The 27,150-nt window shown below is 34.0% G+C and overlaps 1 protein-coding gene across 2 annotated transcripts in view; it reads left to right on the top strand.

Moving 5' to 3' along the window:
- The window catches only part of RASA1 (RAS p21 protein activator 1), a 107,093-nt gene that overhangs the window by 73,945 nt on the left and 5,998 nt on the right, over positions 1 to 27,150 (top strand). For both annotated transcript variants that reach the window (XM_078067082.1, XM_036072390.2), the window contains exons 10-22: positions 2,724 to 2,844; positions 4,092 to 4,248; positions 12,111 to 12,198; positions 14,187 to 14,264; positions 16,236 to 16,393; positions 16,875 to 16,951; positions 18,245 to 18,417; positions 18,726 to 18,885; positions 20,044 to 20,186; positions 21,848 to 21,963; positions 22,701 to 22,787; positions 25,031 to 25,098; positions 26,603 to 26,691. In XM_078067082.1, the coding sequence (XP_077923208.1) occupies positions 2,724 to 2,844; positions 4,092 to 4,248; positions 12,111 to 12,198; positions 14,187 to 14,264; positions 16,236 to 16,393; positions 16,875 to 16,951; positions 18,245 to 18,417; positions 18,726 to 18,885; positions 20,044 to 20,186; positions 21,848 to 21,963; positions 22,701 to 22,787; positions 25,031 to 25,098; positions 26,603 to 26,691 (1,515 nt within the window). The remainder of the gene's footprint in view (positions 1 to 2,723; positions 2,845 to 4,091; positions 4,249 to 12,110; positions 12,199 to 14,186; positions 14,265 to 16,235; positions 16,394 to 16,874; positions 16,952 to 18,244; positions 18,418 to 18,725; positions 18,886 to 20,043; positions 20,187 to 21,847; positions 21,964 to 22,700; positions 22,788 to 25,030; positions 25,099 to 26,602; positions 26,692 to 27,150) is intronic.

Genomic DNA, 27,150 nt, shown 5'->3' with positions numbered 1-27,150 from the left:
TGGGGGAAGGCAGATGGAAAGGGAGAGGCAGACTCCCCGCTGAGCAGGGAGCCCAATGCGGGGCTCCATCCCAGGACCCTGGGATTATGACCTGAGCTGAAGGCAGACGCTTAACTGACCGAGCTACCCAGGTGCCCCTAAATATTATCATTTTTGAAATAAAAGACTGATAAGTACAAATCTATATAACCAGGAGAGTAGTCATCACTATTTATCATCTGGGTCCAGTGTATCCTTTTAAATTTTTTATTTTTAAGTCATTTTATGAATAATTCTTAGAAGTAGGAATAAAGGTATAGTCCAAAAAAGGTTATTAGAAAATTTAATAAGAATTTAAACATAGCAAACTGAAATGTTTTTCCATATTTCCTTGGTTATAAAGGCTTGAAATAAGCAGTTGTTAATCCACTGTCATGCATGGACCTGGAACATAATCCATCTTGTAAATCCTAATTCCAGATTTCAGATACATCTCTAATTAATTCTTGCTGTATAATTACTCTGGTTATTCTTCCGACACTTTCACTGTCAGAATCCAGTACTGATTCCAGATGTAAATATCTCTCTACTGGGTTTTAGTTTATAATTCTCGCTTTTAGTTCATGTACTTGAATTATCAAATGGAATAATTTTGAAAACTTGGAGGGCTTATAATTTTGTTGGGAGAGTACAGTCTTCTTTGCTCCATAAGGGTAAAATATTTTTCTGTTTAGATTTTTAAACATCAGTTACAGTGATAAATATGGTGAATTTTACAATTTCTACATTATGTTTCCTTCTACAACCTTTGGATACAAAGTACCTTTTGTCCACTTATAAATCATATTAAGTAAATCTTGGGTGCACAAACATAAAAATTTAAAGAACCCTTATTTCTTTTTAGCAAAACAGGAACAGTCTAGATTCTTGTCACAAAATACTGCGTGATTGCATCCTTGCTATTAAATGACTGACTAGATAGAAACACCATACGTATTCCCTCCCCTCCACTGCCTAGAAATCCACGTTTACTTAGTGTTTCTTGAGTTTGAGAAAGTTTAAGGATACTGTCATCTGAAGAATTGTAGTCTGAGATTTTTGCTTATCAAAAATCATTTTTATTATCACAGTAGATCACAAAGTGCTGCTGCCTCTTTGCATTCATCTTTTGATTCTTTTAATAATTGTCAAACGTCTTCCTATGTCAGTTTTTTTCTCTTTGCTATTAGCAGAAAATCAAGAGTTCTGGGCTGTGTTCAATGAAAGCTAGTAAAAAGATAACCTAGATGGGCTTTTATACTTTTCTGAAAGATGCTGCAATACTTGGCAACACAGTTAAAAAAAAAAAGGTGATGCAATAGAGAGGGTTTATTTCACTCTTGCATCATCCTGTAAGCTAACGGTTGACAAACTTCTGTAAAGGCCCAGATGATAAATATTTTAGGTTTTGCAGGCCTTCAGTCTCTGTCTCAGCTGCTGAACTCTGCCTCTGTAGGGAGAAAGCAACCACAGACAAAACATAAAGGAATGAGTGTGGGTGTGTTCTGATAAAACTTTATGTCCAACACCAGGCAGTAGGCTGGGTTTGGCGCCTGCGCCATGGTTTGCCAACCCCTGCTCTTTAGCATACTTGAGAAGTAATTGTTGAATAATGATGAAATGATTCCTAGGATGATGAAATAGCAGAATGTTTCAAGATAGAGGAAAAATACGATTTATGAAAATCTCATATCTGAGATTTATAAAAGGATCAGATGAACCCTGAGGTCTCTAAGAAAACAGTCATAAAATATTCATCCTAGCAAATAGTAAGAACTGCTCAAAAGAGAAACTAAAACTGAAATTGAAACCAGTAGATCCCAATGCTAATACTGATGACTGATTTATTTTGGAAAGATCATTATAAAGACACTCTTCTCTTTATATTCTTCCTGACATCAGAATTCTTTTTGTTACTTGGGAGGATTTAGCAGTTAAGACACATGCATCCATTCCTAAAAGTCAGAGTTATGTAAAACCATGCAATAAAAATCACAACGTTATGGGAAGGGGTACAACACTCAAGAACCTCATCAGTAACACATAAAGATAAGAACCTAATAAAATGACGCATAGTTTTTATATGTGCTAAATGGTTAAGAAATATTTAACTACTACAATAAATATGGCACTTTACCTTGAAAAAGACCTGAAGTTTACTTGTCAAAGAGGCTGTCAGGGTTGTGATTATTGTAAAGTGGTAGAAGGATTATTTGAAATCAGATGGTGTTCTAACACCAGGTGTGGATGGATGGGTGAGGCATATAACGCTTGGTGAATTGAGAGGGTTGTCAGGTATTGGAGGTGTGTTTTGTATATTCCCATGCATCTCCTCTATCAGCTGGGTGCAGTTTTCTGCATTTATCTCGTGCTTCTCACAGACATAACTGTGCATAAGCAAACAGGAATTGGTTTTATGCTTAAATTGGTTCCCAATTTATCAGTTCTGTTGGGACAAATTCATGTTGTCAGTGTTATTTGCTATAACACAACAAGGCAACGTAACAAAACTGTATTTTTGAGACTTTCTTTGGAAAGCAAAGGATCTCTTAATATATGTTACATTATTTAGAATTTAGCCTTAAAAACGTTATTTAAATGTTCTAGACACACACACAACCTGGCTATTAATTAGTAATTTAGTAGATTTTATTTAATTTCCATCAAGAATTCATGACGTAATTTTAATATTTTTAAAAATTCAGGATCAAGAACAAGTACTCAATGATACAGTGGATGGCAAGGAAATCTATAATACAATTCGTCGAAAAACAAAGGATGCCTTTTATAAAAATATTGTTAAAAAAGGTTATCTTCTAAAAAAGGGTAAGTATTAACTTTAAAGATTCAATTTCAGTATTTTCCGTTAATATTTAGTAGAAACATTGTAAATATTGGGCACAAATCGTCCCATTGATGTGTTTAATAAGTTGTTTGGTATGAATTATTAATAATTGACCCTTGTTTAAAGCTTTTATATTTAAGCATCCTTCAAAATCTAGTCTAGGATAAAGAAGGTGTAGTATATATATATATACAATGGAATAATACTCAGCCATCAAAAAATTGAAATCTTGCCATTTGCAACGACGTGGTTGGAGCCTAGAGGGTATTATGCCAAGCGAAATTAAGTCAATTAGAGAAAAATAATTACCATATGATCTCACTCATATGTGGAATTTAAGAAACAAAACAGAGGATCATAGGGGAAGGGAGGGAAAAATAAAACAAGATGAAATCAGAGAGGGAGACAAACCATAAGAGACTGTTAATCATAGAAAACAAACGGTTGCTGGAGGGGAGGGAGGTGGGGGGATGGAGTAACTGGGAGATGGATATTGAGGAGGTCACGTGATGTAATGAGCACTGGGTATTATATAAGATTGATGAGTCAATGACCTCTGCCTCTGAAACTAATAATATATGTTAATGAATTGAGTTTAAATTAAAAAAAATCTAGAGTCTAGGTATATTAAGTCCACATTTTCAAGCAGAGTTTCATGAAACAAGCTTACATATTTCCAAGTATGTCTTTCATTCTTGAGATCAGTTCCAGTGCAGGGTATTTGGTTCTTTGCCCCCTCTCTACCTCATACTTCATTATTATTTTTCTTTTTAAAGAGAGACTTCTAATGACACTTGTCACATTCATTGTTTTGATATTTCTGTTTTATAGATTTGCCTCAATTTAACATTAAGAAATGTTAGGGGGCTGGTTGTTAGGGTGTGGGGTGGAAGAGTAGTTTCTTGTGATTAAAAAAGAATTACTCCTAAGCAAGAATTTTAAAGATTTTATCTTTGTGAAACTTTAAAAGATATAGTTATGGTACCGTTGTCATTTACTTTGTGATTCATTAAAACAAGCAGTATAACAAAAGGCATTTTTCTACAGATAAATTTAATAGGCATTTTCTCATTTTGTAAGGATTGGTATGTTACTGAAGCTTTGGAATAAAAATGGAATATGCTTTTCATTTTCAGCAACAATAATTTTTATGATTTTAATATATATATATATGACTTCATAGTTTATTATTTGGCTAAGGGAAAGCACTTTTTTTTTTTTTTAACAGGCAAAGGAAAACGGTGGAAAAACTTATATTTTATCTTAGAGGGCAGTGATGCCCAACTTATTTATTTTGAAAGTGAAAAACGAGCTACCAAACCAAAAGGATTAATAGATCTCAGTGTATGTTCTGTCTATGTTGTTCATGATAGTCTCTTTGGCAGGTAAGAAATTGGTTTCCTATTTCTTTTTGGAATTGTTTTAATAATAAAATAGTGTGGATATGTTCAGATCATTTTTCAAAGCATAGCCAATGGATTTTGAGAGTCCTAAAATAATCTGAAAATGTCAGATTTACTTTCTAGGGTAATTTGTTTTCCTTATTTATTTTTGGCTAACTGGTGCATGAAATTCCACTTTTATATTATATAGAAATCTTTGGAATGACATTTCCTGTAGTAAAACATGACCTGTATATAGCTTGTTTCCTCCCTCCCTTACCACCAGTCTTTTGAGTGACTGACTTTGAGTCTTGTCCTTTTTCCCATTTTATCACATTCTCTCTTAACTCATTGCATCTGATAGTACTGAGTACACTCAGTTGTACTATTAACTTGATAGGCAGGTTCCTAAAAAAAAATTTGACAGTAAGAATCCTAATATAAAAATAATTGCTTCAGTAGGGAAAAGGGGAGTATTTCAGATTTGGAGTCGAAACATTTTTTCTTACATTAATTTCAAAGTTTTTCAAAAAATAAATATAAATGTATAAGCTAAAGGTGAATCCTGATCATCACAAGGCACATCCAACTCTTGATTACTTTTGATTTTTTGATCAGGAACAATGGCCTTTTCTTTACCTTTTACCATCATCCATTCTAGAGTCCTTATAGATAAACTTACCATTTTTATTACATATTGGTATTAATAAAACACAAGGCAATTAAAAACAAATGTTTTACAACTGTTTTTTGCTGCAGGATGGCATTTCTACTAAGCAAGTCTAGCTTTATCCTGTTTAAGTTCAGGAATCTTCAACACAAATAGCTGTAGAACATACAAAACCTTGTCATTTCTTTTCTCCAGACTGTGATTAGGACATCACATTGGTGTTATTTGTAATTTTAATAGTCAGTTTTTTTAAATGGTCAAGGTTTGAGAAATGCTGAATTGAACACATAGTTTCTCCTTAAAGTTGGGCTTTTTGAAATCTCTGCCAGTGTTTATATTCTGAATCACTAAGAGGGAATTATAATATGAAGTATTTCATGAATCCTTTGACCTTGATAACCCCCTTTTTTTTCAAACACTTCCTAATATCTCATAAAAAGAGCTGTTCCAAAAAACAAGCAAAAATTTTTTGGGTAAGATAGGATTTCCTAAATTTTGTTTTTCCTTCCTTAACAATATGAGAATCTTGACCTTCGGGTGTGGTTAGATCAGGCCTCTGGCTGCTTTTCTTTTCATCTTTCTCCTCTGCCTGCCTTTGTGTGTACTCAGTTATTCCTCACAAAACGGCTTCCTTCATGGTAGCAAAGTGGCATAAGTACCCAGGGAAGGAAAAACTAAGCATTCCCTCCAGTAATGATTGAAAATCCTGAGAAAGCACTATTGAGCCACCTGTCAATCGGTGTGTAGTTGTGGCTTCCCTGAAGTAGCAAAGGAGTGGGATTACCTTCATAAATGGAGGCCATTGGGTGCCCAAGCCCTGTTGCTGAAGATGATACCACCGAAAAAGTGAGGCTGCTTTGTATTCTCTGTGGGAGAGGGAAATGGATGTTGGGGAGACAACCACACTATTCACCACCAAACATGGTTTATTTGTGCTTTGAATAGCTGCAAGGGGGGAGAGATTTTGGGGACAAGCTTATTGAAATAAGCAATATGAAATAGGTGGTTCTTAAGCTGAGTCTTGGAAGATGGGTATAAATTCATTTAGATAATTAGATCAGAGCTTTCCCAACCCATGTGCCATGAATAGGTTATGGGTGTCCCTTGAGATATTGGTGGTTATAAAAATGTTACTGTAATAAAAATATTAAATGTTTTAAATTTCAATATTTCATTATTGTAAAATATATAAGGGAGGTCTTCAAAAAATGTAACTTCAGATTTTTTTAGATATTTAGATTTTTTTTCATTGTTACTTCTTTGATTGGCTTTAATATATAGATAGTTATTTTCCCACCATCAAGGGCAATTTGGTGATTAAAGCTGGAAAGTCATTAAAGTTACAAGATAAAAACGGTAGCCTTAATTTAAAAATTCAACCTATTAATTAGGCCACTTAAGAAATGTATTGGGAGGGGCGCCTGAGTGGCTCAGTTGGTTAAGCGACTGCCTTCAGCTCAGGTCATGATCCTGGAGTCCTGGGATTGAGTCCCACATCGGGCTTCCTGCTCAGCAGGGAGACTGCTTCTCCCTCTGACCCTCTGACCCTCCTCCCTCTCATGCTCTCTGTCTCTCATTCTCTCTCTCTCAAATAAAATCTTTAAAAAAAAAAAAAATGTATGGGATAACTAAACCTGTAAATCTTCTCTTTGTCAGCCTAAATATTTTGCATATAAGTTGAGTAAATCAGTGGGGCCAGGCACATTGTGTTGCACCATACCACTAAAGAACTGTAAGTTTTAAATAAAAGTCCCTCCGCCCCTGTAGGTTCCCCTCCCAGTCCCCTCCTTTCCATAGATCTGTTCCTACAGTATCAGATTATACTTGGGAAGTTTGTTAGGAGATCTTGGAATTAATAGCTAAAGCTAAAGCCAAAATGCTTCACACGGAGTTGGAGAATTTGCTTGTTGAGTCAGTCTACATGGAAATTGCCAATTGTATGTTTGAAGCCAAAGAAATAGAAGAGATACTATTTTCAAGTAGTATTAGATTGTGTTCAGATAGTATTATCAGTAAATGCATTGGTGAATCAAATGATAGACTGTATACAGATCCAGAGATTACATTTTTCACTGTACACTGATGAATCTACAAACATTAGAGAAATACTTGGGAGTAAATTGTTGGTCATTCAAGGAAGTACCAAAAGAAGTTATTAAAGATAAAGTATTCAAAACAGTAAATGAATGCTTTGAAACAAAGAAGATACTGTAGAAATAGTATTTAAGTTTATGATCAATGATGAAGCTTCATGATAGGAACATTTAAAGGTTTTACATCAAAAATTCATTCTGGAAAATAAGCAATACAGAGAGACTCTTACATGTAAAAGTCTGTTTGTAGACCACAATTCCACATGAAATATAAAATGGAGTCTAATAAAATGCAAGCTGCTTCAGTTGCACGTTGTCAGTTTTATGGGAGGAAATGGGATCAGAATACCACTGTACTGTTTGATACCAGAGTCTGTAAGCTCTCCAAAAGAAGAGTTTTGCTGAAGTTTATGATCTACAAGAAAAAAACTTGGCAAATGATTTGCACTTCACAGATTAGTTGAAGAATGGGTAAACTTCCTCAGAATTAGAAGTACAACACAAAAATATATTAATATGTCCTGATAGCTTATAGATTCAAAGCATAAATTCAACTTTGGAAAAATGAGGTTAAAAATGATTCCGTAGTGATACTTAAAATTTGAATAACAAGAATTTTAAAACAGTTATTAAGACTAATAAAAGTACATCTGTGTAAATTTGGGTGGGGGGGAAAAGCTGTAACATTATTTTTGACATACTTTCTATGAACAGGCACTAGTGGACCGAAAAACCAGTTTACAGTATCAAAATATCAAGAAGAAAGGTCAATGTTACACTTGCCAATTAAAGAAAATGACTGCTAGAGTTAAGATCAGGTCTTTTAATGCAGTTTAAAGAGACTGAATTATTCCTGTATGGTTAAGATCAAGAAAGGAGTTTCAGGAAGCGGAAAAGTGGTAAATATACATTTACCATCTGCTACAGGATCGCAGCTTGCTTCTTGTGCAGTTTCTTGTTGAAGGTGGCTTTTAAGAATCTGATATTGTATTTAATGATACCAAGTCTAAACCTGGTATGAAAAAGTTATGTTCACGGGAACTAAGGGACAAGTCTTTTATTTTAAAGAACTGAGTTTTTTCCAAAGTATGACAGTTTACCATCATCAACTATATTTTTGAGGGCCTTACTCTGCAAGAGTTGGGAAGTACCAAGAAAGAGCAGATCCCAAGAAAAACACAGTCAGCAAAGTATATTTCAAGGAAATGAACAGACCCCTCTACTGGGTAGTAGGACTAATGAAAAATAGGTTGACATCAAATTATATATCATAGAATGCAAATATCATAGTATGAAAGGGGAAATTGTGGATGAATGCAGTTATCTTTTTCTTTGAAATATATGGCTGGCGCTGAACATTTCTTGCTTTGTGTATGCATAGAACCCAATACACTGACCTACCTGCATTTGAATGAAATGTAATGTGAAAGTTAACAACAGCTCCTTGCAACAGAGGTGAATGGCGTGCTTGCTCTCTGGCATGGTGAAGCAACGTTTGGATAGCATTGCTCATTTGCCTGTTTTCCTGAACGGCTTTAGCTGCACAGCTATGCAATTTTTCCAGATTATTTTCAGTATTAAGAGGTCGCTAAGTACTTTATTTCTTTATATTAAACTTCTAACTTTTAATATTGCTTTACTTTAAATATAATCATTTCAGAAGCACAAGTTGAAAGACATTTCAGTGATAGAGTACCATAGTGAATGTTTATGTAGGAATGTTTGTACCTTTTCATAGGCTGAATCTTTCATTGTGGCAGTATTTATTTTCATTTAGGAACAGTGTTTTTGCTGGATATTAAATTTTAGGTTGACAGTTACTTTCTTTCGGTGTTTCAGAGATTTATTTATTTATATATATATTTATTTATGAGGGAGAGCAAGAGACTAAGGGAATGAGTAGGGGGAGGGGCAGAGGGAGAAGCAGACTCCCTGTGGAGCAGGGAGCCCGATGCAAGGCTTGATCCCAGGGCCCTGGGATCATGACCTGAGCCAAAGGCAGATGCTTAACTGACTGAGCCACCCAAGCGCCCTTCTTTCAGCATTTTAAAGAATGTTTTCTGCCTTCCATCTTTTTCTTTTGTTTCTGATTATTTCTCTTTTAAAGATAATATTTTTTTCTCTTTGAGGTGTACAGTATTTCATCTTTCTCTGGTTGCTTTGAGATTTTTCTTTAGATTTTTAGCAGTTAAACAAAAATGTGCCTACTATAAATTTTCTTTAAAAAACTTTATCCTAATATTTGCAGAGCTTCTTCAGCTTGATGCCTGATGTCTTTTGTGAGTTTTAGAAAAGTCTTGGTTACTATCTCTTTAAACAGTTCTTCTGCCACATTTTCTTTCATCTTCTGTGATTCATGTTACATGTTATATCTTTTTTAAAGATTTATTTAGAGAGAGAGAGAGGGTAGGGACAGAAAGAGAGGGAGAGTGAGAGAGAGAATCTCAAGCAGATTCCCCACTGAGAGCAGAGCATGACACAGGGCTTGATATCATAACCTGAGCCGAAATCAAGAGTTGGATGCTTCACCAACTGAGCTACCCAGGCATGCCAGCATGTTGTATCTTTTACTAGGTCCCATGTGTCTATTATATAGTTTTCTATGTTTTCCATAATTTTTTTTTTCATGTGCCCTGGCTGGATATTCTTATTTGTCTTCCAGTTCACTAATACATTCTTCTGCAGTTAAATGCATTTCTTGAGGTCTTAATTTTATTAATTACATTTTTCAATTTAGAGTTTCCATTTGATTCTTTTATAGATGTAATTAGCTGGCAAAATTCTCTATTTTGTTACCTATTTTCTTAAACCTTTTAATTACAGTTATTTGAAAGTTGTATCTAACAATATCTGGATTATATGTAGGTCTTTCCCCTTCATCTGTTTTCTTAGATTGGCTTTTCAGTCGTTCGATCATGATTCCTGTGATATCTACTTATGTTTGACTGAATGGTGGACATTGTGTATGAAAAACTGTAGAAGCTATGGATAATGTTATTGCCTCCAGAAAGGACTGTTCTTCTGCCATATAAGTCCCCTCAGGGATCAAATGGAGGTATTGGTGAAGGCTGTTCTATTTTCTGGTTTGCCCTTATTTTGAAGGCATGGGTAGGGTTTTCAGATGAAAGCCTTCTCTTTTAAAGGCCCTAAAGTCATTTGTCTCTCCTAGCAGTATGAAACTGCAGAATGTGCTGGTTAGTTTTTGGGCCTCTTAGATGCTGCTTCCTTCTGCTAGGCTTCTCAGCTTCTTGCCCTGTGCAGTTTAGGAATTGGCAAATGCATTTGAAAGGAAGAGCTGTGGAGAAAGTTCAGGCTCTCCTCACTATGATCTTGGCCTCTCAAGTCTTAGTTGCTCTGGTAGTTCACCAGTGATTTTGAACAGTTGTTTTTTGTTTTATTTATATTTCATGGAGCCAGGAAGGCCAGTCTGATTCAAGCCACTTTCAGAAGCTGAAATTTCCAATTTGTACTTGTATTATTTTATAGCATTCTCAAAGCGTGATAGGATGGTTTTTTAATAAATATTAAGCTTGTACTCTGGGTATTTTGCTGTAGCCTCCTAACACTGAAGTAAAAGATCTAATCTGATTAATGCAAGAAATAGGAAAAACATTTATTGAGTTTTGAGTTTCAAAAACCTGAAGGTCTTTATTTATTTATTTATTTATTTATTTATTTATTTATTTATTAAAGATTTTATTTATTTGAGAGAGAGAGAGCACAAGCAGGGTGAAGGGCAGAGGGGGAAGCAGACTCCCTGCTGAGCTGGGAGCCCCATGTAGGACTCGATCCTGGGACTCTGGGATCATGACCTGAGCTGAAGGCAGACGCTCAACTAGCTGAGCCACCCAGGTGCCCCGGCCCTTATTTATTTATTTTTTATTATGTTCAGTTAGCCAGCATCATTAGTTTTTGATGTAGTGTTCAACGATTCATTAGTTGTGCATAACACCCAGTGCTCATCACAACACGTGCACCCCTTAACACCCATTACCCGGTTACCCCATCTTCCCACCCCCCTCCCTTCTGAAACCCTCAGGTTGTTTCCTGGAGTCCAGAGTCTCTCATGGTTCGTCTCCCTCTCTGATTTCTTCCCCTTCAGTTTTCCCTCCCTTTCCCCTGTGGTCCTCTGTGCTACTCCTTATGTTCTATGTATGGGTGCAACCATATGATAATTGTCTTTCTCTGCTTGATGTATTTCACTTAGCATAATCCCCCCCATTTTCATCCATGTCAATGCAAATGGTGGGTATTCATCCTTTCTGATGACTGAGTAATTTAATTCCATTGTATGTATGTACCACATCTTCTTTATCCATTCATCTGTTGAAGGGCATCTCAGCTCCTTCCACAGTTTGGCTATTGTGGACATTGCTGCTATTAACATTGGGGTGGCCCTTATTAAACATTTTATAATCATTTTCAAGTCTGGTTGGAAATACAACAAACACATCTTCAAAAAAAGGTTTAAACTACTAATGTACTTCCATGTCAAATGAATTCTAGTATGGTGCATACTATTGGAGGACAAGAACGAATATGTACTGTATACCACTGTTGGGTTATTTAATCATCAGAACAAGCATATGTGTGAGCAGATGATGTTTCCATTTTAACAGATGAGGAAAAATGGTCAGTTGTAAAACAAAAAAAAAATTGAAAATAGATAAAAATAGATTTTATAAAATCACCCACAGTCTACCTGTGAGAGATAACCACTAAGAACATTTTTGGTCTAAGAACATGTCTAGTCTTTTTCTAGCACTTATAAATGTATAATATATATTATTATGAAGTAATGAGTTTAGTAACATTTTGCTTTAAAAAATGTTTAGATTAGCTATATGCAGTTCCAGCTTAAAACATTTTTAAACTTTGAAGGATTGATAAAATTCCAGGGGTGCTGACAAAAAGTTTTTTAGAATATGTGCAGCTGATGTTTTCTTTTCAGTAATGATCTGGACAATGGAGTATTGGTTCTCTAAATTGAGAATTAATGTCAATTGATATACATTATATAATTATATGTTGTGATTTTAAGTTGGTGTGTTTTAGTGCTTTTTGTTAAGCTTCCTAATAACTTTTCTGTTTATATTTTAAAGGCCAAACTGTTTTCAGATAGTGGTTCAGCACTTTAGTGAAGAACATTACATTTTTTACTTTGCAGGAGAAACTCCAGAACAAGCAGAGGTAAGTTAATTATTTTCTCAACTATTGCAAACCTTTATTTAGCTCATGTTTTCTTTTTAACTAAGAAACTGTTGCATATATGATAAAGTAATAAAAAGGAAGAGTGAAATCTAATCATCTTTTTATTTCAAGGAATGAGAACTCTGATGTGTAAAATTTTTTTTGAAACAAATGCAGGAAAAAACTCAGTGAAGGGCTATTAGGAATGAAAACTCCATTTTAAACTGACCTTTAAATACTGTATGATGTTGAGTCCAACTGAGAATGCTCATTTAAAATCCTCTCTGCAGAAAGGTTATAGAGATTCTCAGTACAATTGAAAGGTAAGCCAGTTAGTTTTGCTAACAGGCATTGTTACTCTTTACTGGTTGAGCTTCATGTCTAAAAATAGAAGTTCAGTCATCAAAAATAAAAGTATTTTAGGAATTTTCTATTTTTCTCTAAGTCTTCATGTGATGTCTACTTTCAGCACTAGGCATTGATCCATGTGCAATGCCCTTCTTAAAACTTTTATTAAATTTTAAGCATTGCTGTGATGAGAGAATGTTTTCCAAAAACTCTTTTTAAAAATACTTTGATTTCTTTGAACCATAATATTTCAGGGGTGTTTACTGGTACAAATCCGGTGATACTTCTTCTGCTTATACTCTACGGGAAGAATCTGAAGGTGGTTAAGAGGTCAAAGAAAACAACTTTGTTGTAAATAGAAGATAATTTGCCAACTCTGGATATGAGGCAGAAGCTCTTAAAACTGGATCCTGGCATGCGTCCCTGATTCATAAATTATGAAAATATCTTAGGCTCTAGAATTGATGAATGAGCCACATTAAGTTTTATGGTTCACAATTGAATGTCATGTTTCAAATCTTTGTAAAACATTTCAAATAAATATTAACATATAACACACAAAAAACCTTGTTTTGTGGGTATTATACCTAATATTTAGATGAAAAAGTAGAGTTCAAAACAGATAACATATATATATATGTGTATATATTTTTAATGCTAGAAATTGAGTTAGGAAAGAAATTTAAACTTCAGTTTCCTGTCCTCCAATTATTTCATCAGGTTCCCTCTTTGTAAATAAAGATGTGTTATATACTTTGATGACATTTCAGTATAAATAGAACTTTTTTTTGTTGTATTTATATATAAACTTTACATATTCTTTATTTCCATGTACCACTTAAAGTCCAAAAATACCATTGGTATTTCCAGTTTTGTTACTTTGGTAGCCTTTGGGATCTGTGGTTACTCTCTTCTCCTTCTAAAAGCTATGGTAATTGATTAGGTCTTAATTTGTTCTGTAAAGATGTCCTCTAAACATTCAGAGTTCAGACTGAAATAGTGAACAAGCTAAAGATATAACTGAGTAAAGCAGTAGTGCAGAGCTTTGTGGAAATAAGTAAGCCAAAGATTAGATTTATTTTTGATAAACCTAAGATTGTTCTCTCCTTTCTCCAGACCACTAGATAAACATTTAAAAATACAGCTTCAATTTAATTTAATATTAGCCTAAAAATTGTTCTGAATCTAATGTTATGTTTGAAAGGCTTACAGATAACCCAGATCCCCTTACACATTTCTACCTATATCATGGTCTAAGGTAAGATTAGATGCTAGTCATCAAGTCAGTCATCATGTGATCAGTTGGTTTTGCAGTCAGTCCTCCTTTCACAAAATAGAACTGCTTAATAACTTCACGTGGATTTTACTTTTTGGCTAATTAATGGTCCCTCATGGCATACTTAAACATTAATTTAGGGATTCAACAGAAATACAATTTTAAGGATGATTATAATTGTTTTGGTCATTGCTTTATTTTATGGAGCCCCCAATGTATTGAAGTGCAGCATACTCGGAGTATAGAAATGGCAGTCTGGAGCAGGAAAGAACTGCTGAATTTGGAGAAAAAAAAAAAAAACCCTGATGATTGGAAACTGAATAAACTATTGTATATTTCTTTGACATGCTGTTATTTTTTGTAGGACTGGATGAAAGGTCTGCAGGCATTTTGCAATTTACGGAAAAGTAGTCCAGGGACATCTAATAAACGCCTGCGTCAGGTGAAATTTAATTTTCTTTGATGTTGTCACGTTTCGCTTTATTACTTTGCTCTTTATTTCCATCAGAACTGTTTTGGGCTACATTTCAAACACTTCTGAGTTTTTTTTTTTTTTTAATTTATTTATTTATATTATGTTCAGTTAGCCAACATATAGTACATCATTAGTTTTTGTACATATATACAATGGAATATTACTCAGCCATCAGAAAGAGTGAATACCCACCATTTGCATCGACATGGATGGAACTGGAGGGGATTATGCTAAGTGAAATAAGTCCAGCAGAGAAAGACAGTTATCATATGGTTTCACTCATATGTGGAACATAAGGAATAGCACTTCTGAGTTCTTAAGTTTATCTTTTCAGGCATTTTAAAGCCATGCTTCCACTTGGTTCAATAGCAGGAGAAATATTTATGAAAAAGAATGTTCTTTATATACCTGTTGGGTACTTAGTCCATAATGCCATCTTTTGAAAACATACCAAGGATTTTTTTTCTTCTACTTAAAATAACAGTACCAAACCATCAACAACAGAAACCATTCTGTTAGGCGCTTTCATTTGTTTTTTTTCTTGAAAGAATTATTTTGGCCTATTTCAAAAAAGTACAACTAAAGGTAATTATTGAAAAGATCATCTGACTTTACGTATTAATCCAAATAAACTTTTCAGTTTTTCACTTTCTAGTAATTGCTTTGAAGTCTATTATGTAACTGTTACGTAGGTTCTTATTTGAACCTTAACATGTCATACATGTTCATTTTATAGAGTTAAGCTGGGCTTTCTCTTTCTTTCTAGGTATGTAAAGTCAATATACCCTCCATATCTTTGCTTTTTTTTTTTATTCTGTATTGTTATCCCTAGATAGTTGGAAAAAGTTAAGTAATTTTAATATTCTTGGAGTTTTGAGGAACATTTAGTACAGTATTTATTGACCAAAGTGATTCTTATTTTATTCATGGAAATTTCCAATAAGCTTTGTGAATTTAATATATTGTTCTATTTTAAGTCGATAAATGGTTAATATTTAGATGACTGTAAGTTATATTTCCTATAACCAAAAGTCTAACCCTTTCCTCAAGGACATTTAATTATATACATAATTGTTGTGTTCTCAGATCATATTTTAACATTTTGTAAGCTATAAAAAATCAGACTGAGTTTTTGCAGATTGTGTCTTGTGTGAAACTTTAGCTATGAAGTTATCATTTTTAGCTATAATACAACAGAATAAAAAAATGATATAATAAAATCATAGCTAACGTCTCTTGAGCCCTTTTGTAGGTACTCTCCTGTGTGCTTTTACATGTATTATTTCGAATCTTTACAACAACTTGCAGTGTAGACTTTATCCTAATTTTATATCTGAGGAGGTGAGGGTCAGAGAGGCTGACTTGTCCTACGCCACACAAGTAGTATGTGGCAAGAGGGAAAGAGAATCTGATACTAGAAAGTGAATGATCTAAGTTTTGGCATCAAAACTGACAAATAACCTAGCTTCTTTGGATTTGTATCTTTTTCTGTAAAATGAGAAGGCAGAATCAGTGTTGTAAAAATATTTTCTAGCTGTGGACGTTTATAGATAAATCTTCCAGATGAGCTTTATATAACCTACAGGATTTTGATTTGGGTGGGGACAATTTTTTACTTATGTTAAAATAAAAAATCCTCTTCTCTATTTCCATTTTCTCTGAACTCTTTTTTAGTAAAAATGGTGCATTTCATTAAATTGCTACAAGAATGTAATTGGAGGAACAACTGCATTTTTTTTTAAAAGAATTATTTTAAATGCTTGAATGTTGTATTTTATCTGTCACATAAAAAGGAAAATATAATTACAGGTCATAATGTCTTCAGAAACGGGAAAAATAAGTCAGTTTTGGGTTTTTTATTTCTTAAATAGTAATTGCTTTTGAAACCTAATGCATAATTCTTGAAATCTGAGGTAACAATTTTTGTGTTTTCTTTAGGTCAGCAGTCTTGTTTTACACATTGAAGAAGCCCATAAACTCCCTGTAAAACATTTTACGAATCCATATTGTAACATCTACCTGAATAGCGTCCAGGTAGCAAAAACTCATGCAAGGGAAGGGCAAAACCCTGTATGGTCAGAAGAGTTTGTCTTCGAGTAAGTCTTATTTTATCATTACATTAAATCTTTTTCTTTTACCCTACTGCATGTTTTTCTCTCTCTCTTTTTTTGTCTCTGTCTCTAAACTACCAGAACAAGGTGCCGAGTCCAGGCATTTTAGAAGTACTTACATTTTTTCCCCCTGCTTTTATTAGTGAAGTGCTATGTCCTTGGTTTTTCATCTAGTTATTAATAGGAGTTAGTGTTACTGACAGGTTCAAAAACATTTACTAAGACACACATACAAAATGTTTACAACGGTTTCCAGGATTTACTTGAGGAGGTTGAAGATAGTAGGAAAAGTATGATTTGCTTGTCTGCATTCCTGTATTCCAAATAATAACACATTTTGAATCCAGCATGCATCTTCAGATTGTTTAGTGGCAGAAATAAGGGACTTATTTGATCCTAGAAATAAAAGAATTAGAAATTTGATGCCAGGATATTTTGTTAATTCTTTTTCTTTTTGCTCCTCTAGTGATCTTCCTCCTGACATCAACAGATTTGAGATAACTCTTAGTAATAAAACAAAGAAAAGCAAAGATCCTGATATCTGTAAGTTGATACAGAAATTTCTTTGTGAAGTAAAACATGTTTTGTATATTTTTTTAAATTCATAATGAAATGTCTAAAAAAGTTCAAATAGTATAATTTGACATAGTTTTTTTGTACTTCTAAAAGTTTTGATTGTTGAGGAAGAGTTTCTTTAATAAGAAAAAAGACCAAAATGGCAAAATTGTACATACTGTAAACGTAAGCCCTTGATATTAAAGTATCTTTCATCTCCCCTTCCCTCCCCAGTGGACAGGAACAAGAGAATAGTAAAAGTGGCCATCTTTCTGTGGTGCTTCCACTATCCCTTCTTTGTACTTTTTAGGTTTTTCCTGTTTTCGTATAGTTTTATATAAGTGGATAAAAGCACTCTATTAAAACTTTTTCTTTAAATTAGTCCACTGTTTATTCATTTCTGGTGAACCTTTTCCGTTCTTGTTCTCAGTAGCACACCTTCTCCCAGCCTGTTGCTGAAAAAGGTGGCAGTGGGATTTAGCAGTTCACATCAGAGTGAATTAGGTTAATACCTTCTTAAAAGGCTTAGGGAAAGAAGTGATATGCATTAAGATAGATCAAAGCCTGAATTTTCCTTAAAAAATATTCTGTCATTTCTGTACTATTTAAATGTTTAACATTTTTTTAGTGGTTCCCCATTACTTTTAAGATAAAATCCAAACCCATCGTAAATACAGAAGAAAGGCCCTTTCCTGATCCACTCCTCCACCCTGTTGCTCTCATAGCGCATCTTTGGTATATCCTCTTTCTAGATATACCAGCCTTCTTAGAGCTCTTAAGCAATCCGAGGATTTTAAAAGTGCCCGCCATACTTTCTTTGGACTGTGCTCTCTTTCTTTTTCTCTGCCTTTCTACTTAGCTACACCTCCACATCCTGTTAAATGTCAGCTTAAGGATTACCTGTTTGGAATGGATTTTTCCACGGGCTGAATTACATATTATTTCTCTGTACTTCGGTAGCATTAACCACTGTTAACAGCACTTACCACACTGTACCATGATTGATTTCTTGCCTTACTGTGACCTCCATGCAAGTCAGAGACCATGTCTTAATCATGTCTGTATCCCATGTCCCTGCCTACCATAGTCTGGCACAAAATAGGCATTGAGTAAATGAATGAAGTATCAAGTGTATCAAGTATTGAATTTGTGTTACTACTGAAAACTCCTTTAAAGCATTTAACACTATAGAGAAGACAAAATGTCAGGAAAATTTACTGGTATGACGAATTATAGTGTATTCTTTTTAGACAGTAATCATTTGATGTTTTTCTATCAAAGTATTTATGCGCTGCCAGTTGAGCCGGTTACAGAAAGGGCATGCCACAGATGAATGGTTTTTGCTCAGCTCCCATATACCATTAAAAGGTATTGAACCAGGATCTCTGCGTGTCCGAGCACGATATTCTATGGAAAAAATCATGCCAGAAGAAGAGTACAGTGAATTTAAAGAGGTATTAAGTTATTTACCAGTCTATTTTTGATGGAATTAACATTAAAGAAAAGATCTATTAAGTTAAACATAGTAATGTCATAGCTTAATGCACCAGTGATGGGCGTAGAAGGTTGAAAAGCCTTGCAGTAGTATGATGTTGGTCTTAAGAGAGTATAAATATGTAGGCTGTAAACTCATTCTATTTTTAATAAATGTATTCAATAGAACATATTTCTAAATAGAAGAACGTAAGAGAATTCCTGTTCATCTCATTGAGAATGATTAATGCTGTGTACTTTCAGTAATCTTTCTTGGTGTCATTTTTAGCTTATACTGCAAAAGGAGCTTCATGTAGTCTATGCTTTATCACATGTATGTGGACAGGACCGAACACTACTGGCTAGCATCCTACTAAAGATTTTTCTTCATGAAAAGCTTGAATCGTTATTGTTATGTACACTAAATGACAGAGAAATAAGCATGGAAGGTAAAGTATCAATGTCTTGGTGTGATACTTCAAAAAAAAAAAAATCTTGCAAATTAAGTTACTCTGTTTTTCCTTCATTAAAAATTAAAGTTGGAATGTCAGTTCTGATCCTTGTGCTGACTAACATTTGGCAGTTTCTGTCATGGTAAATTACTCCATTAGAAGCCATAAGAAACTGACTTCTTTATCCCTATCAAGTGGCTCATAGTGCTTGATTATTAAGAATAGTTTGGTGTACCTACCATATTCTCTTTTACTAATTCATTGCACAAAAGTTAAGTGACAGCTACCTTTTATTTCTAGCTTTTATAGATAGGTAGTTCCCAGGCAATTGAGCTGGACACACAGTGCTTTGTAACAGCTTACAAATTTGTCACAGTTAACCCGTTTCCAGCTAGCACTTTGGCTTAGTAACAGTGCTTGCTTCTAGGTTCCCCAATAAACTATAAAAGCTAAAACTATTTCCTCCTAATCATAGAAAATGTAAAAGACATGGATTTGTCAGGAAAGATAAAGTGATGGTCCAGATATTATACTGAGGTTGTCTTTTTTTGGCAATATTTGTGTTTTTTAGGTCATTAATAGCCATTTTTTAAGGTAATAATTTATACTGGGATTTTGTGGTGGTGGTGGCTTTTATTTTTTTTTCATTTTCTGCATTTAAAAAAATTGGAAGTATAATTGATATACAATATCCTATTAGTTTCAGGTATGTATCACAGTGATTTGGTATTTTTGTACATTACAGAATGATCCCTATGATTTATACCACTACATTATATTCTTATTTGGAAATTAACTCAGAATTTCCAAAGTGTGGGCTCAGTGGATAGCAAAGCTGAATTCTGATCTTATTTTTGGCACTCACTGGCTCTTTGGTCTTAACAAGTCACATAACCATTCTAAGCCTTTGTTTTTCTTATGATTATGCCAGTGTCAGCACCTCCTGCTGATCTAATGAATAAAGACCTTTGAAGAGATAAGTTTATAGAAATATAGGATGTCATTTATAATCAATACTTCAGTGCTGCATACAAATAAGCATACTTAAATGGCTGTAATGGTTGAGGGAAAAATGAATTCATTTAATTTCTAATCTGGTTTCACATTAGTACAATCCTTTATATAAATAATCTTTTAATATAAATATTTATGTAGATGAAGCCACTACTCTATTTCGAGCTACAACACTTGCAAGCACCTTGATGGAGCAGTATATGAAAGCCACTGCTACACAATTTGTTCATCATGCTTTGAAAGACTCTATTTTAAAGATAATGGAAAGCAAGCAGTCTTGCGAGGTACGAATTTCATGTTTTAAGTATTTCAGCAAGGAACATATTTTAATAGGTGATGCTTTATAGCTAATTACATTATAAGGAAAGTATATTAGCTTTCTAAAATTATTCATCAGGGCATTTACACGTTTTGTAATACATTTAGAAAAATGTTAGACAAAATAGACTTTTTTAAAAAAGATGTACTTTGAGGGGCGCCTGGGTGGCTCAGTCGTTCAGCGTCTGCCTTCGGCTCAGGTCATGATCCCAGGGTCCTGGGATCGAGCCCCGCATCGGGCTCCCTGCCCGGCAGGAAGCCTGCTTCTCCCTCTCCCACTCCCCCTGCTTGTGTTCCCTCTCTAGCTGTCTCTCTCTCTCTCTGTCAAATAAATAAATAAAATCTTTAAAAAAAAAAAAAAAAAAAAAAAAAAAAGATGTACTTTGACATTAAAAACCTCAAATTGCACCAGAAATTAATGAAAGTACTTTCTCATTTATCCTGCTGTACTAATGATATGATAATGATACGGTATGCTGCTTTCAGAAAGTGTACATATAACATAAATTGAAGTTTTTGCCAGAGACTTTGGTTGTAAAACCAAGTTACAGTCTATGAAGCACTTCCTGATAATAGCCAGGGGTATCTTGAAGGTTTTGGGGGTAAAAAAGTACAACATAATCCATTCAAAAGCAAATAAAAACATCCTTTTAGGATTATTAAGGTTTCAGTGTAAATTCATAATAAACCATTAAGAGAAAGAGTGGAATCTCACATGGCTCTTCTCTCATTTTATTTTGAAGGTAGAGCAACTACAGAAGGAAGATATGAAATACATTTTTTAGATCTGATATAAAATTAATAAAACAAGGAATTGCTTTTGATATGTACATTGGGAGCTGTCAAATGTTAATTTTGCACTACAGTTGTCAGTTTTTACTCATTAACCTAAAGGGAAGAAATTGAGGATTTAGTGTTGAAAACCTGGGGTAATGCCATAGTTGGCCTAACTGAAAAGAATACAGAAACCAAGCAAGTCTGCAGAGAGTCTGTGGGTACTAGATCAGGCTAGGGAATTCAGACTTACACAGATGAATCTACTCCACTGATTCTAGATCAGAATTCTTAGATTTCGAGGTTCAGTGAACCTTGAGAAAGGTTCATTATTCTGTCTACAGCATTCAGAAAAGCCTTTCTATTTTAATCAGTGTTTTTTTTTTCAAATAAATACAATTAAAGATAGATTTTATAATACATGGTGATCATTATTCTCATTTAAATACTCCTAGTATATTTGTTATATTTGTGTATATGTGATCATTAAAGCTGGATTTTTGTCTTCTATTTTAAAAACAAAGTCTAATCCATTTTCTGTGGCTGTAAAAATCTATGGTAAAGCATGGTAAATGAATAAAAGAGAGCTTAAATTAACACTGGTATTAATCCCAGAGCAAATGAAATGTGCTGAATAATCACTGCTTATTGTACAGTTGAGTAATTGGAAATTAATGGTAAATGAGTTCCATAGAGCAAACTACTTAAAAATTCCCATTTATATCTACCCCCAAGACTAAAACAGATTGAAAAATGAAAAAAGAGAACCTTGAAAACAACTGTTTGATAACCTTGATTAATTTGCATTTATCACTGCCAAGATGCATTTATGTTAATTTATTCCTTCTCTTAGTTAAGTCCATCAAAGTTAGAAAAAAATGAAGATGTGAACACTAATTTAGCACACCTATTGAACATACTTTCAGAGCTTGTGGAGAAAATATTCATGGCTTCAGAAATACTTCCACCGTAAGTGTTGAAATTTTAATGTGACAAGAAATTGTGTATCTGCATTTTGAAAAATTTGTATTTCTAAAATGTGTAAGCTTTTCCACTGTCCTAATTAATGTTTTTTACTCTGCAAAAGGGTTTTTCAATCTTCCAAAGTGAATTTTATTTAAGGCAAAAGAGTGACTTGAAGAAACCACAGTGGTATAATATTTACATTAAAATAAATACTAAATTATGTTTTTACACAGGCTAACATGTCTGGTTTATACAGTAACTTGGGTAATGAATAGAGACTTATAATCTCAGATTTGAGGAGATCATAAATATCTTGGTTAAATGTATACCAGACAGTTAGTACCTGCTTAACAGCTTTTAGTTTAAGTGAACTCACTTATTCGGGTAGAAGTTATCATAAGTCGAAATCCATCTCCCTGGAATCTGAGCTTAGTATTTCCTTTGTATCCTCATTCCAGTACTTTTTCTTCTTATTTTTCATTAATACAGAAGCATTGTAAAAATGGTAAGATTTCTACCAAAGTAAATGTAAAGAACTGACTAAATGAATTGATGATGAAAACTATTTGTTTTTCTTATCTCTTGCCAAATGTGTCCTTCACTACTTGTAGCAGAGTACTTTTCTGGGGGTCAGAGCCAGTTGCATTAAAATGTATATTTGGCAAATTAAGCTTTCGGCTGCAATGAGATCAGCATTTTCCCTTGCTTTATGTATTGAGATGATTGTGTTGTTTTGGCAGGACACTGAGATATATTTATGGGTGTTTACAGAAATCTGTCCAGCACAAGTGGCCCACAAATACCACCATGAGAACAAGAGTTGTTAGGTAAGGCTCATCAATCCACTTGTTAAATCACTGTGGATAGCGTGCACTGATAGTCAAGTGGGTAACTGTGAAAATGTGAAGAGTAACAGTGTATAATTCAAGACTTTTATGTCAGAACCCTGTTGAGTATTTTCTACTCAGATGGCTACTAAACGTTAACTTTACCATATTTTTTTTGGAAGTTTACTAAGAGATATTTATCTACCTCGTGTGTTTCCTAAAAACCGGAGCACTCATGTATAATCAGTTAACTATTAGGAATTTTTATCTTATAGGAAGAATGAGGTTAAAAGTTACATAACCAGCAAAATCTGTAGCTAACTTTATATAGTACTCTTCATATACACAATACATTACCTATGTGCATATATGCATATACATCCATACAGAGAGAGAAAGAAGAGCGAAGGCGGGGGAGAGTGGGAGGAGTGAAAGCGGGATTGATGTGCTGCTAAGAAGGAAGAGCAATAATTGACTGAGTGATGGGTTTGTAGCAGTCTGGGACTCTGGGCTAATCTCCAGCCAGAGCCTCTAGTTCTGAAGCTGGGTTTCAGTGTGCTCGCTGTGCAGTAATTAGGAGGAATTGCTTTGGCAAGTCACAGAATGTTGTACCTTGTATACAGGTACCTTCATTATCACTGTTGTAACTTATTTTTCCAATGAGGAAGCAGATCTGTAGAGGTTAAAATTGTTTGCTTAAGGTTATATAGAAAGGTTGTGCTAAGGCAGAACTAAAGGCCAACCTTCTAAGATCCAGTCAGATCTCTAACACTTTCGTAGGCTTTTGTTAAAATACACCCCAATGTGCTGAAGACAACTGGAAATTCAGTGCAAAAGCATCAGAGAATATAGCGGTCTACTAATAATATTTTATGTAGAATACATACTGCCGGTCATGTTATATCCCATTAAAAAAAGTTAGACAACCACTAAAGACACTAATACCATACAGTTAGTTGTGAAAAATGTGTGTCAATCCTGCCTGCAACCTAAGTTTTGGAAAGAGGCTTCTACTCTTTTTGTAGATAAAATTTCTCTTGGTTAGTAATGATAGAACATAAGTATTAAAGAACTGTAGATTCTATATTTCTTCGCTTTAGTAGTGACTGAGAGGAATTAGAATTAGCAGCCTAAGTTTCAGAAAGCACAGTTTTGTGTGTGATGTAAATTAAAGCCTCTGTAAACTGTTTCCAACGAGTGTAACTGTTAATCAAACACAGCAGGAATTTCTGCTGTGTGAATTGTCTGACACTACAGGCTTTTTAAGGGGCATTTATGCCCAAGGTGATGATTTCTTTCCCTACAGTAAGCTTTTAAATATATGTGTAGGTACCTACTGTGCCTTTTAAATTTAAAATCACTTCTAAAAATTCACAGAAAGATTTGCATACTGAAATTCTTTCATGATTAAGTGTTGGTAGGTTATATTTCAGATTCAAACATGTATCAAGATGTTTTCAAGCAAAATTTATGCAAGATTCTTCACAGATTAGTTTAAAAGAGATATTTAAAGAGCTGATAATTGTGTATTATAATTGCAATAAATGCTATATGAGAAGTAACAATCATTTTCTAAGAGTCCAAAAAGTAGTAAACCGTCATTAGGTTGGAAAGTAAATGATAAAAGTTGGTTTACCATCTCTGTAATGGAGAAGGTGAAAGGTGAGGTCTTTTTCTTTTTTGCCATAAAATCTTTATAGCATTCAATTGTATACATTTTCATTTATCAAGAAGTCACTTTTCTCTAGTAGAATGGATTCTTATTTTTAGGATTCATCAGCAAAATCAGTATAATCAACTTGATTTATAACAGACTTTATTGGGCTATTCTATTTAAGGAATGAGAGAATGTGAGTTTTAGGACCATACAGGCCTGTGTCTGTATAAAAAGGTTTTTTATACTCCTATAGTATTTCAGAGATTCTTAGTGTTCTAAGGCTACTGTGTCCTCGAAGTGAGTATATTAGAATAAAGAGTTGCCAAGACCATAAATGTTACAGATATAATTTAAATCTTCCCAAAATAAACTGAAAATTCCAAATTTGGGAAAAGCAAGTAGCGTACAAAGGAGATACATGTTCTTAAAGTAAGATACTTTAGCTTACTATTTTCTTGAAGCTGTGTTTGGGCTTCTTTACATCAGTTCAAAGTTCATGGTTCTACAAGTAGTAAAATTTTTGTTTATTATTTTTATGTAACATATATAGTAGTTTTCTAAAAAAAAAAATTTCCCTCCTATTCAGTGGTTTTGTTTTTCTTCGACTTATCTGTCCTGCCATCCTGAATCCACGGATGTTTAATATCATCTCAGGTAATCAGCTTTTGATAAAATTTTGGAATTAAAAAAATTAGAATAAAATTTGGTATTATTTGGTAAGGTTATTTTTTTCTTTTACATCTGGTTTTTTATTATCCAGTTCTAAGACTTGATATAAAACATTCCAAAGCACCTTTTTCTTCTTCCTTCCTTTTGCTACTTTACCTTCTCTTTCTATTTTGCTGCTTTTCTTTCCATCTAGTATCTGAAGCCTGAGGTGGCATGATTAGACACATACCTCTTTTCCCCCCATCCCTACCTGTGTCTCAAAGTCTCATTATGATGACTTTTTCCAGTCTACAACCTGGCTTTTTCAGTTCGGTAGAGGTTTCTGTGTGCTTTTAGCCCAGGCTAGACCCTGTCACTATCACTGCAAGTTGTATTTTAAGATCAAATTAAAATGATAACTACAGTTGGCAGTAGGTGCTCTGTGAATACTTAACTGTGGGCCATTAGAGATGGAGAGGTTTGTCACCAGTTAGATAATGTTAATTGGCCAGTTTAAACTCCAACAAACCAGATTTGGTTTTACTTATTGCCCATATGTCCATTATGCAAGGACTTTCAGATGTCATAGGCATCTTTTAAAGAAAGAACAGTGATATTTGTGACTACAAATGTAATAATGAGCCATTAACAGAAGGAACCTGAACCATTTTTCTTTTAATAATTAGAAGGTCAAAGTTGTATTTAAAAATACTTTAGACTAAATCTTAAGTTTTACCTTATTATAGTTATAGTCATCACATCTCTGTCATTATCTTCTATTGGTACCAAAATGGTTAAATCTATGGTTCTATTAAGAATTAAGGGTTTAGAATTCTGCAGAGGTTTGTTTATCCGAATGTTGGCCTCCGAACCACTAGGCAGTACTCATTTACAGTTCAGCAGCTTAAGATACACAGAGTACTGTCTAAAATTAGGCAGTCAGATAGACTTATCTATACATTTTTACTGTTAAATAATTCTGTTATGTTTCAAGGCTTATATGTAATAGCTGCATATGATTTTCATTTACACCCTACTATGCATATTCTATAGGGAACTGTTTCCTGACCAATCTTTATTATATTTTATTCTATAATATTCTATTGTTTTTTTTCCCCTCAATATAAAACATAAGCCCCAGACTTAATCACTTTAAAGTGATTTTTTGTAGTCATTGGAGGTTGGGAGTAGGGAATTGCTCAGATTGCAAACTACTAACCTGAGGGGGTTGAAATTAGCTTTGTGAACTGTCATGAAGCAGGTGTGTGGAGTGACAGTCTTTTTAGCAATAAAGATAAAGCTTTAAGGTATTGTGAAATATCAACCAGTTGAGAATTGCTGAGTCTTGCAGCAGCACCCTTTTCACAATTGATAAGTGTATTTAACTTTCCCCCTTTAACTCAAGTTTTCTTGAATTATACAGGTCATATCATTTCTAAGAATGTCAGTAGTTTTAGCAGTAAAGTGCTAACTTTATACTGCTTTACCTGAGCCCAGTTCTCTCTTACAGATTCCCCGTCTCCTATTGCTGCAAGAACACTGATATTAGTGGCTAAATCTGTGCAGAACTTAGCAAATCTTGTGGAATTTGGAGCTAAGGTAAAAACATTTTGATACTTTAAATGTCGCTTATGAACGAAACCTTGAGATGATAAAACCATAGAATATTATAAAGTTTTCAGTAGTGTCTATTTCATAAAGTATTTCATAGTTATATTTTTTGTTGGTATGTGTGTCTTTTAAAAATATTTTTAAATTTTAATGAAATTTTTAAAACCAGTGTTTTAACGAGTATAGAAAACTGTATTTTCTATTTCCAATATACTCAAATTGTACTTTTTTTTCTTTTTAAAGATTTTATTTATTTGAGAGAGAGAGCATGAGAGGGGGGAGGGGTCAGAGGGAGCAGCAGACTCTCCGCTGATCAGGGGAGACTGATGCGGGACTCGATCCAGGGACTCCAGGATCATGACCTAAGCCGAAGGCAGTCGCTTAACCAACTGAGCCACCCAGGCGCCCCATCAAATTCTCCTGCTCTTAAATATAAAAATTAGCAAG

The sequence above is a fragment of the Halichoerus grypus genome, chromosome 2 (genome assembly GCF_964656455.1).
Source record: "Halichoerus grypus chromosome 2, mHalGry1.hap1.1, whole genome shotgun sequence".
Lineage (NCBI taxonomy): Eukaryota > Metazoa > Chordata > Mammalia > Carnivora > Phocidae > Halichoerus > Halichoerus grypus.
The sequence above is the reverse complement of the archived record's forward strand: the minus strand, read 5'-3'. Positions and strand labels throughout refer to the sequence as shown.